Source organism: Cynocephalus volans, chromosome 7 (assembly GCF_027409185.1).
Source record: "Cynocephalus volans isolate mCynVol1 chromosome 7, mCynVol1.pri, whole genome shotgun sequence".
Classification (NCBI taxonomy): Eukaryota; Metazoa; Chordata; class Mammalia; order Dermoptera; family Cynocephalidae; genus Cynocephalus; species Cynocephalus volans.
Genome location: NC_084466.1, coordinates 78,948,810 through 78,961,324, shown reverse-complemented (window position 1 = coordinate 78,961,324; position 12,515 = coordinate 78,948,810). Strand labels below are relative to the sequence as shown.

Here is a 12,515-nt window from a genome sequence, read left to right as displayed (position 1 = left end):
CAGTACCCTCCTGCTTTTATATTCTGATAAGGAGTAGAGAGTGAGGTGGCAGTGGAAGGATAAGACGGAAAATATTTAAACTTTTAGGACTTAGAGTATTTGATTTAAATTATATGCTTTAGTTTTTTCGACAGGGAGTTGCCTTTCAGATCTCTCCTGGGCTTGCTCCATTCATTTAAGAAATAGCTGTTGAGCCCCCATTACATGTTAGGTGTACTGAGGAGACAGTTGTGAACAAAACGGACAACATCCCTGCCTGCAAGGAGGTGATATTCTTGTTTCGGGGGAGATAGGTAATAAGCAGAAATGCAAATCAATATGTAATGTGTCAAGTGATAATAAGTGCTATGGAGAAAAATAGAGCAGAATAAGGGGATGAAGATATACCAGGGGAGGGCTTACTGCTCTGTGTAGGGTGTTCAAGGAGTACTGGTCAGGTAGGTCACATGTGAGCAGAGTGTGAAGCTTGTGGGGAATGAGCTGTGTGCTCCCTCCTCCTGCATCCGACTGCCTGCGTAACACCTCTGCCTTCTAATGGGAACCTCAGATGCAACATGTTCAAAACCAAACTCTTCATATCCTTCTAAACTTCGTCCATCTGCAGTCCTCCTCTTCTCAGAAGTGGCATCACTGTCTATCTTGTAGAGCATATAAAAGACCTAGGGCTCGTGATTGATTTCTCTTTTTACTTCAACTCTGTATTGCCAAGTCCAGCTGGTTCTACTTCTATCATATATCTCTTATCTATCTATTTTCCATATGAATACTACCACTGTGGTCCAGGCCACCATCAAATCTTGCGTTGACCATTACTAGAGCCTCCTAACTGTTCTCCTGGTTTCTACTCTTGCCAATCTAATAATCCAGCCCCTCTGTAATTCAGATCATATCACTCACCTGCTCATAAACTGCCAGTAGTTTCCCATTCCACCTAAGATATTTTCGCTGGGTATAGCATTCTAGGTTGGCAGTAATTTTCTTCCGTCACTGTAAATATGTCTTTCACTTTTCATTATTTCTGTTGAAAAGTCAATTGTATGTCTTGTTTTTGTTCCTTTGAAAGAAATATGTATACTCTCCCCACTCCCTCACACCCCCACCCCAGGTGCTTTTAAGATGTTCTCTATCTTTGGTTTTCATCAGTTTTACCATTATGTGCCTACATGTGGTTTTCTTTGTATAGTCATGCACTGAAGCTCCAGTGGCGCAATCGGTTAGCACGCGGTACTTATATGTATAGTCATGCACTGCATAGCAGTGTTTCAGTCCATGACAGACTGCGCATACAATGGTGGTCCCAAAAGATATTAATGGGTATATCATATAGCCTAGGTGTGTAGCAGGCTATACCAGTTAGGTTTGAGTAAGTACACTCTGTGATGTTCACACAACAACAGAATTGCCTAACAATGCATTTCTCAGGACGTATCACCATTGTTAAGTGATGCATGACTGTATTTGTCCTGTGTAGAGTTTAGAGAGCTTCCTGAATCTATAGCTTGATGATTTTTGTCAGTTTTAGAAAATTCTAAGCCTGTATTTCTTCAAGTATTGCTTTAGTTCCATTTCCTCTCCCCTTCTATTCTTGGTTTCCAACTTCATGTGTTTTAGACCTTTTCGCTGTTTCATATTGCTTTAAACTCTTCTGTTTTGTTTTCCTTTTCATGTGTCAGTCTGGATATTTTTTACAGACTTGCCTTCTATATTACTAATCTCTTCTATTGTGTTTAATATCCTTTTGAATTTCTAACTTTAGTTCTTGTATTATTCAGTTTTAGAATTTCCATATGACTGTTGTTTTTAAATTCTAGTACTTTGGTACAATTTTTGATCTTTTTGTCTATTTTCTTAAGTATATTAGTATATTAATCATAGTTATTTAAAAGTCTTGTTTGATAACTGCAAAATCTGATTTATCTGTGTATCTCTTTCTGTGTTTCACTTTTTCTCTGTTTTTGGTCTGGTCTTACTTCTTTCCCTGCCTGGTAATCTTTGACTAATTATCAGATATTTTATGTGAAAAATTAAGAAGGCTGTGGATGATATTTACAGACTGCCCTTATTCCTAGAACCCTTTCATTCCTAGCAGACCCTAAACTCCAGCCTTGCTCTCCCTGGCACCATAAAGCTGCTGAAGGCTTTGCTCAGCGTTTTAGCCTTTCTGCTACTGCTTTCTACTTGGTTCTTGTGTTTACCCTTGGTTTTCATGCAGCCTAGGTAGTTGAGGGCAAATTGCATGCCGAATCTTGGGCTCATTTCTCTGGGATGCTCTTAAATCTCTGCCTCCTTGACAGTCTCTAGCTCCAACCTTTGTCTTCTCAGCCCAGTGGGACTGCAGAAGTCCCCAGCTGCTGCTTTCTGCTGTGTGCTATTTGTAGCTTTGGAAACCAGCAAATTCCTTGAAGGAAAGAAGAGGCCAATATGGGGCCCACATGGATGGGCTTTCCCATTCTGGGATCTTAGCCCTTTATGTCTTACCTGACTTTGTTGTTTTCTGGTGTCTTTAATCATTGGCTTTATGTAATTTCTCCAGCATTTCCACTTGTTCTCAGTGGGAGAGTAGTTCTGATCCAGGCTATTCTGTTGTGGACAGAAGTGGAAGTCTATCATTGCACTTAGAATAAAGTCTGCACTCCTTTCCTCTGGTATGTAAAACCCACCCTGATCTGCTTCTGCCTCTCTTTCATACTTGTTGCTTTGCCTCCCACGGATTTGTCACCCCCTTTTCCCCTGGGTGATGGAGCCGCCAAAGATTACTCAAAGCCCATCTCTTTTGAGCAGTGAGAAGCCCCAGAAAGGGGTGAATATCCCAGAACTTCCTCAAGTGCGAGGCATTTCTTCCATTTGGGAAATTAACCACAAATTGGGGTTCTCTTCCTGCATTTATTCTCCAGACCAAGAAGTTACAGGAAGAGACATAGGTGGGGTTTTTTGTTTTGTTTTGTTTTGTTTTTTCATAGATTATGTCATTTATTCCAAGGTGGGGTTTTGCTAAGTACAGTTTAACAAGTTTTACAATAGAAGCTGGTAACATTCAGTAAAAACAAGTCAGATGACATTCTGTTAGGCAATTAAGTGATCCACTAACAAAGGCTTGGTTTAGCAAACATTCCTTCTCCCTCTAGCAGTTTCTCAGTATCTTTACATAACAATCAGTAACTAGTCTGTCTTTGAGCCAGCAACCTTGCTGTGCCACAAATCTTTATCTCACACCAGAGACTTTTAGCCTCAGGAAAATTTCCTGTCCTTGCAAGGTCAATATTTGAAACTGCAAGGCTTTGGAAAACCAGGCCCTGTGAGGTACATTTGTTTTATGAATTCTCTACACATACCGTCTTCCCCACACCCAGTATGCTTTAGCCACACTAGATTTCTTTTTTCACTGAGTATATCAGGCTTTTTCCCACCTCAGGGACTTTGCTTTAACTGCCTTGACTGTTCTCCAGATTTTTGGATAGCTGGTTCCTTGATGTTATTTCATCTCAGTTCATTTGCTACATCATATGAGGTCTCCCTCTTTTTCCAGGGTTGCCCCTCACCACTCTGTTTTATTTTCATCATAGCACATTTCAATCACTATCTGAAGTTACTTTATTTACTTGCTTAATTTCTATCTCCCTGCCTGGTGTGTGGTAGAGTCTCAATAAATATTAATTGAATGAGTGGATAAATAAATGAATAAAATAGGCACTGATTCTGGAAGGGATTTTTCAAATCCTTTTTTGAAAACCTCAGTGGAACATAAGGGAGCACTGGGTTTTTTGGGGGGTTTTTTGCCTTAACAATTTTTACATGGAGTATTCTATAAAATACCAATTTTGTACATTTGTGGTATAATAATAACTAACATTTTGTTCATGCTGGTGATCTGATCTTGAACTACTTTTTGTATATAGACATTATTTTGTATTTATTATCATACTAGTGTTAATTATATTTTTTGTTCAAATTCTGTAGAAATGCATAGTCTGTGCTCTCTATCACCCAAGATATTTAATTAACTAAAGTTAATGGTACAACTTTTTTGGTTTTACATGAAATGGCTTCTTAAAAAAAATGACATTTCATATCTTTATTCCACAGGAATGGTTTTTAGGAAAAGCATTACATGATGAAGAATCTACAATAATTCACCATTATGCCTTTTCTGAAAATCCTACGGTTTTTAAATATCCAGACTTTGCTGCTGGCTGGGCCCTTAGTATTCCACTTGTAAACAAGTAAGAATTTCTTAGACTTTTTTTTTTTTTTTTTTTTTTTTGTGTGTAGATTAACTTTTATTTCGCTGAGTACTGTCACTGATGGATCTCAGGACCTCAAATTAGTTTTTCAGCAAGAGGCAGCATGTGGTTGAGCTGGACAGACCTGGGGGGTCTTGCTTCAGCTCTGTCACATATCGGTCCCCTCAGACAAACCACTCAATCTCTCTGTACTTCCTCTTATCCACCTGCAAAATAAAGCAAATAATAAGTTGTGAGACAAGGGGAGAGCATGTGATTGCTCTGAGCACTGTGCACACGGAAGCATCACCACTGTTGTTAAGGGACCTAGTTAGCTGTAGGTATAACTTGGATCGCCAGTAAGAAAGTGAATCGGGAGCATGCTCGGGTTCGGGGTTGATGGCTAATTACGTGCGTGGGCATGCATATGTGAACATGGCTGAGCAGTAGGGACAGCTAGCAGAAGGCACTGATAGTAATCATGCCTAGCTATTTGTGTGTATAACCGCAGTGAGGCTCTGTTAGGTGTGGAAAGTGAAGATGATTAAGTTGTAATTTAGGAGAAATATGGTTGTTGGCAGGCCCTTTTTTTAGTCTGAATACATCATGTTAGTTATTATGTGTTTTTTGTTCTTTAGGGAGTGGGAAGTTGATAAAGCACTTGTGGTCTTCATATATTCAGAGATGGAGGGATTTCTATCACTTTTTATATTAAATATCCTGTTTCTACGATTTGGGGTCTTGAAAAACTTTTTAGCCCATTGTAGATATGCAAGGTAGTGGATGAGGCTTCTTGAGTATGCCCTCCACATTTGAAAGTTCCCCGCAGTGTGATTCCCTCCTTCTCAGTGTGGAATCTGGACAACAGCAGCAGTCACAAAAACCCTGTTTTCTAGCCTTCCTTGCTAGTAGGGAATGGCTGTGTGATGTAGGTTCTATCAGGTAGATGTGTTGTGAGTATTCTTTTTGGGAACTGAGTTATGTGGGGAAGGACACAAGCATGTAGGAAAATTTGGCCTTGAGAGGTTGTGGCAGAGGAAGGGTCATTTGGGGGTTGGCAGCTGAGACAGTGGCTTCCTGATGTAGCAGCTATCCAAGGGCAGCAGAGTCTGAAGCTCCTTGGCCACTTATTTCTGTGGTGCAAATCTGGGGGTTGTTCTTGGAATCTTAGCCTACAGTCTCTTTACTCAGACTTTCCAGTAATTTTGTGAGCCATCTATATGCTTTAATAAATGTACTTTATGCTCAAACTAGCTAAAGTGGATTCTTTTGTCTGCACCTAAGAACCTTGACCCACGTATCCCGTCCTGGGCCTGCTGGCCAGGGATGCTGTTCTCCCATCCTGTACCAAGCATGCCTAAGAGGATTTGCACAGTTTCCCCCCTCCATTCTTGGGAAGGTCAGGGAGGAAGGGGACGAGAGACAGGAAGAGGTAGTCATTTCTTTTTCACCCTCTACTGCTTTGCCTGGCTCTGCTCTCTGTAGCGGGGAGGGGAGTGTGTTTTGCCCTTCCACAGACTAAGGTCATATTCTCAAATTAAGTAAGTGTGTGTTTGCTGCAGCTTAAAGACCAGGAGCTCCCGGGACACTCTTTTCCACTGTGTCCAGCAGCCTTGTGTTTGGGGGCCAGTTCAGCTACCTTTGTTTAGTCTGCGAGCAGCACATCCCAGGCTGAGCCACTGTTCCTTGTCCCTTCAGGATTCTTCCTCCCTGCTGGCCACAGGAGTCTTCCTCTAGTCCTTCCTCACTCTCTCTTTACCATGCTTCATAGTGTGGAAAGGTTTGGTCTGATTTCTCCATGGGAGAAGTCCCATGTGGCCGTGATTTCTCTGACTTGATGTTATAAGCTCTTCATAAGCCTGTTTCTCTCCTGTTCACCATAGACCAGCTAACCCCTCGAGAAGGGAACGAGCACAGCTAAGCTGCCTGTGAGGTGCTGTCAGCTCAGCAACTGCTTCCTCCCCCAGGGCTGAAGAGGAAACCAGTGGACCTAGGAAGACCCTATACAGCAAGCCCTGGGATGTAGCCATTTCTCAGAAGCTGGTGTAGCTCCTTCCTCCATCCCTCCCCTCTGATCCTAGACACCTCTCATCCTGAAGGCAAGTCCTGGTGGTCTAGAGAGTGTCACCTTCCTTCTTCCCATCACAATTTCCCCACTCCTCTAGCAGAGACCTTCTTGGAGACTTCTCAATTCTGAGTTCAATTCACTTTTTATTGAGTGAAGCACTAGGATAACTGTTTATTCTTCCCTTTTGACTTATTTTTTTAACCAGGCGGATGGACATGTTCTCTCTTGGACAAGTCTTTGCTCCTAGTATCCTCTTATAGGTCAGTCCAGCCCAACTCTCATTGCTTGGGCTGCTGGCATTACAGCAAAACCCGTTCTACAAAACCTCTTGGGTCTGTGAACTATGTGCTTTGGCCGCAGTTCTCATGCTCTCTCTTGCTCGCCATGTGACTAGCTGCCGGGGCTTTGTGAGCCAGGGTTGCAGGTTGCACACTAGCCAAGATGTTAGCCTTGTTGAGGGGAGACTTTATGTTATGGGTTACCTGGCACTCTGTGAGGCAGTTCCACGGGAGGCCACAGGCTCATGATTCCCTTCCCCATCATGTTTATGAGGTCATTGAACACATCTGTTGACAAGGGAAGGTAGCCAAGTGCCCAGCTTCCTTAGGAGTCTCAGATCTCCCTTTCTGCTCAAATGTAACAAGATTTTCTACAGGGGTAGGAGAGAGAACTGAGAGCCTCGTCACTGCAGGAGCATGTGTAGGTGTCTTAGTCCATTTGAGCTGCTATAAAAAAATATCATATGGCCAGCCACCAAAAAAGAAAAGAAACCCCAAAACATAGACTAGGTGGCTTCTAATGACAGAAGTTTATTTCTCACAATTCTGGAGTCTGTGAAATCCAGGATCAAGGAAGGTGCTGGCAGATTCGGTGTCTGGTGAGGGTCCCCTTCCTGGTTTGTAGACAGCACTTTCTTGCTGTGTCCTCACGTGGTGGTAGGGGCACACAAGCTCCCTCGGGCTCTGCCCCCATGACCTAACCACCTTCCAAAGGCCCAGCCTCCTAATATCATCTTGGGCATTAGGATTTCAACATATGAATGTGGGGGGGACGTAAACATTTAGAGCAGAGCAGTAGGGAACTGTGGCTAAAGGAATTAGGGCCAAGAGGCTAATCTTTTGCACAAAGTTTAGAAAAATACCTAGTACTTCTCCCATAACTCCAGCATGATAGAGGAACGAGGCACCTGAGAAGCTGCATTCAGCGTCATCTGCTGTTCACAACACTGAACATTGACCACGAAACTGTAGAATGGTTTTAGTGAACTAGTGTCCAAGGTCTTGTCCCTTCCCTCCCTTTTCCTACGGGCAGAAACAAAACAAAACAAAAATGTAGATGCTACTGTAGTACCAAATTTAAAATTCCATCTATCTTAGACCATATTTTCTTTTCTCCTGATGTGGAAAAGTAATCAAACAGATAAAATGGTGTAATTCATCTGGCATAGCAACTATCGTGTCCAAGATATGTTTTAAAATGGTTTTCTAATAGGAGATTTTTATTTATTCTTCAAGAAGTTGGTATGATACTTAGAACTAAAGGAGTCATAAAGCATCCATTAGCCCCATCAGCTCCATAATTGGATCTTCCCAAGATCAACCAAAGTTTGGTGTCTCCCAGTTCCAAAGCTAATGTGCTGACTTGGTTTCCTTCTGTTATTCGGAGCTATATCAGTTAGGATGCTTTTGGATGCAGGTGACAGGAAACAACTGAAACTGAATTAAGGAAATATTATTGCTATAGAAGGAAGTGAGGCCTGTGGTTGGTTGATGAAAGGGTTAACAGTGTTATTGAGGACCCAGGCTTGCTCTCTCTGTCCTGCCCTTAGTGCACAGAATCAATTTACCCTAAATCTGGTTCCTTCGGTGGTTTCAGAACAATAAGGGTTACGTGTTTCCTATTCATGTCCAACAGTAGAGAACCTCTCCCCCAACCATGGGAGGTAAGTGCTTATCCTTAGTCTGGCTGGGCCAACTTCAGGCATGTACCAGTCCCTGGACCATTAACAGTTGCCAGAAAATTTCAGTGCTTTGGTTGGCTCAGACTAGTCAGGTTCTAATCCTGAAACCCATTTAGTTGTTGGGCTCAATAATAATTCAAAATCAGAATTTGTTTAGGAAGAAGGAAAGGGAGACTCTGTATCGTATAGGTGACCAACAGTGTCCAATACAGGAAAGTTTATCCCCTTTGTCTCCTCTCCTTGACTTTATGACCCACTTTATAGACAGGGCAACAATTTGCAATTACTTAAGTATTTCTTCAGGACAACTGGTTACTTAAAGACCTTTAATGATACACACTTTTTTAGACTGTTTCCCACTAAAGATATTTTTGGCCTAGCAATTCCACGTCAATAAGTTTCGAATTAACACTGCCTAACATTTCATGGTGATCCATCCACGTGATCAATTAAAGAAAAAACTTGCATCTTTGGAGAAATTCTCATTAATTTCCAATAAGATGATTTCTTCAAATATGTGTTATTACAGAACACTGTTACTGATTTCCTCCATTGTTTTTCCACTAGCAAATGTTATCTAGATTTCCATCAGTAGCTTGCTTCTCTCATCAGTCATTGTCTCAGAGAAATTCTATTAGTAGTTTTCACTTTTTTCTCTTTTGAGGTTTCCCTCAAGAAAAATGTTTAAGAATTGAATTAGAAAGAAACTTTGAGAAATCAAACAAAAAATGGAGAGCATGTTTAAGAGAACAATTCAAAGATATTTATTGCCTATTAAGAAGGGGCATGTATGGCTGTTACATGCCACTGGGATTCTGATCACAACTCTGCGTTCCTTGCCTGTGGCAATAAGCCCGGGTATAACTTTTTCTGTCTTTGGAGTTTGAATGAGGTCAGTATTTACGCTTTATGGTCTGATCAGATTTTGAAGGCACATGGCATGAGTCCTAATTCCAAAGTTACCTTGATGCAGTTTGTTTATGAAAACTGGCTCTAATTGAGCAGAATTCAAATTGGACAAGATCCCACTTGCCAGGGCAGATGCTTTTCTCTTAATATGTATCAGAAATGCATCTGAGGATATAATCTCTTTTGAGTCCTCACCCACTCATACGCCAGATCTACAGGCAGATATTGAACAGAATAGGACAGATAATACGTGAGGCTTCTTTTGGTGCTACCTGCTATCAAGCTACATTAGTATCAACTATGACACAAATGCTTTATAACTAAACGTAAATCGTACCCTGTGTCTGTCCTCTTTATCTTTCTTCTAATGAGAAGTAAATTTTTAAATAAATCTTTTGTGGCCCAATCAGACTAAGATGTATTTAAAAACTCAGTAAAATTTTTTGAAACTCATTACTACACTTTTTAAATCATGATTTCTTTATAGTAAAAATATGTAAGAGGAGGTTTGTAATCGAAACCGATACTCTAGTCTTCAGCTCTGTAAACAAATATAGAACTGTATGGTATTTCAGTGATCTTGAAATTGTGTAATTCTACCTCAGTCAGCTTGCAATCAAGGAATATATTGCCTTCATTCATTGAGGTGAGTGAGCTCAGGGAGTGCTCATTTTGGCTAGGTATGGACAGTGCTGGCAAAACAAAGAAATAGCACAGAGAGGGATGTGTACTAACAGATGTTAATGCATGTGATGAACCTAACAGGGCTGTGCCTTGTTCTGTGGGAGCAAAGGAAGCTTCTGTTTATTCTGGGGGGCAAGTTCCACAGCAAAGTGCCCTTGACTTTGGTCTTGAAGAAGAAAAGTTTGCTAAGTAAAAGTTGGGTACAGGCATCTGAACACGGAGGGGGTGTGGCCAGTGGGTACTAAGTCGCGGGGGTGGGGGGCTCACAAGGCTGGCGCAGGAGTTTGGGGCTTTAATCTACATGGGAAAGGAGCTACTGAAGGTTTTTCAAAACAGGAAAATGACTTCCAATAAAATTGTTGTTCTTCCCCAAAACCACATGCCTCCCCCCCACCCCCGGAAAACCCCACAACATATAATTCATTGAGGTTATTAAAACCAGGAGACAAAAAGTAGCAACTTTTGTTTTTCTGTCAAGCGCATTTTTTCTTTTCTTTTTCTTTCTCTGCTGTTATTTAGTGTGAGGATGGTCAGGAATCAACAGACTTCATGGCTTCTTTTGTCAAGGCATTTTGTAGTATTTTACGTTATTTGGCAGATGTTGAAATTGTGAATGCTGCGTTTGGAACAAGTGTTCCTTTCATTTATTGATCAACAAACCATTGCATTTTCAGTCCTTTCCCTCAAGGAAATTAAATTCTTATTTTTGTCTTAAAATTTGTATTTTTATCTGTTTTCACTCATTAGAAAGTCTCAAGAATGTGTTATTCTTGTTTGACACTTTTTGGTTAAAAAAAAAATTAAATTATCTCTATTTTCTAGGCTTACCAAGAGGTTAAAGAGTGAATCCCTGAAATCCGACTTTACAATAGATTTAAAACATGAGGTATGTCATGTTTCGTTTGGTTAAAAGTCTTAGTAATGAAGAATTCGTGTCTTCTGATGCAAAAGGTGTTTTGGATTCCCTAACAACACCCCCCCACCCACATCCATCTCACTGAGGTAACTTCACAGCAGTCCAGTGAATTAGGTTCTTCTGTTTTAAGCTCATTTGCATTGGAGGTGGAGAAGGAACAGGAAAAGAAACTGTGTTTTGTGAGTCATCGTTCTTTGTTTTTAAGCTAGGCGGATGAGTCCAGAGGTGGTTTTCTAAAAACTCGCAAGTGTCGTTTAAAGTACTTCTTGTCTTACTGGGCACTTTGGTTGTACATATGCTACTGTAGACTGAATGTCTGTGTCCCCCCCCAAAATTATATGTTGAAACCTAATCCCCAAGGTGATGGTATTAGGAGGTTGGGTATTTGGGAAGTGATTAGGTCATGAGGGTAGAGCCCTCATGAATGGGATTATGCCCTTATAGGAGAGACCCATGGGAGCCCCCTCACCCTTCCACCATGTGAGGATACAGGGAGAAAGCGCCATCTATGAACTGGGAAGCGGGCACTCGCCAGACACTGAATCTACCAGCACCTTAATCTTGGACTTTACAGCCCGCAGAACTGTGAGAAATAAGTTTTTGTTGTTTATAAGCCACCCAGTCTGTGGTATTTTGTTAGCAGTCGAACAAAATACCTTTGTTGTGTTTGGCTCCCTGGAACAGAATTGAGCTGATTGGTCTCAGGCAGGCCACCATGGCACCCCTGGTTTTGTTGGTATTTATTGGACATCTGTGATCAGTTATACTGGAGGCAGGCGGCAGGTATTCCATCATTATTCTCGAATCATCATTAAAAAGGCCCATTTTTGCATTTCATTCATGGGCATATCTGACTGCCTGAGACAGACTTGCCTCTCACTCTGTGCAGGAATCTGTATCTTAGGACACTGAGGTGAATTTTGACATGTAATTCAGTCCAACAGTGCTGGCAGCCTTCTAAGAGCAAAACGGACACACACAAGACTTTTTAACTCCTTATTTTGAAATGATGAAACAGCCTATTTGAGGAGAAATATACGTTTTAAAAAATCATTGTTCGACAGAAAGGAAAGAATGACTTGTTGATAACCAGGGTCTGCCTAGATGTGTTTAATGAAAAGTCACCTCTCATATTGTCATCTCTCAAACCGAGATCCCCAGGTTTGGGACTCTATTAAGTTTTGAATACATGCAAAGGAGTATTTCTAACATATGTGAAAGGCATAAAGATCAAATGAACAACATACCTGTGTAGCCCACCTGGTTTAAAAGAGAGAACATTAGCAGTCACCTTGAGGCTACCTGTCTGCTTCTCCCTAGTGTTGGTCCCCTTTGGTGTCCCCAGAGTAAATACTTTTGAATTCTCTTTCTCTCTCTTACTTCTCTTCGTATTTTATGACACATGATTTTATTTCTGAATAATGTATTACGTAGTTTTGCCTCCTTTTGGACTTTATACAAACAGAATTGCACTGTGAAATTGTTCTAATTGGAGACTCATCATGCTGCTCTAATTGTCTTCACTTTCAATAGCAGTCTCTTCTACTGGCCATGTCACAAGTTGTTTGTCCATTTTCCTGTTAGTAGGCTTCCGAGTTGCTCCTGGTGTTTTGCTATGACATCATTGCCTCTATGAATATTTTAGATGTGTGTCATGGTGATCATGTGCAAGAGTTTCTCTAAGGCAAGGTTTTTAAACTTTTTTTTGACTGTGACCCACTTTAAAAAAATACATTTTGGGGCTGACCCCGTGGCGCA

General features: G+C 41.2%; 1 protein-coding gene across 1 annotated transcript in view; it reads left to right on the top strand.

Annotated features, from left to right (window-relative positions):
- The window catches only part of B3GLCT (beta 3-glucosyltransferase), a 111,580-nt gene that overhangs the window by 46,702 nt on the left and 52,363 nt on the right, over nt 1–12,515 (top strand). Inside the window, exons 7-8 of the mRNA XM_063102841.1 lie at nt 4,084–4,220; nt 10,664–10,727. Coding sequence (XP_062958911.1) covers nt 4,084–4,220; nt 10,664–10,727 — 201 coding nt within the window. The remainder of the gene's footprint in view (nt 1–4,083; nt 4,221–10,663; nt 10,728–12,515) is intronic.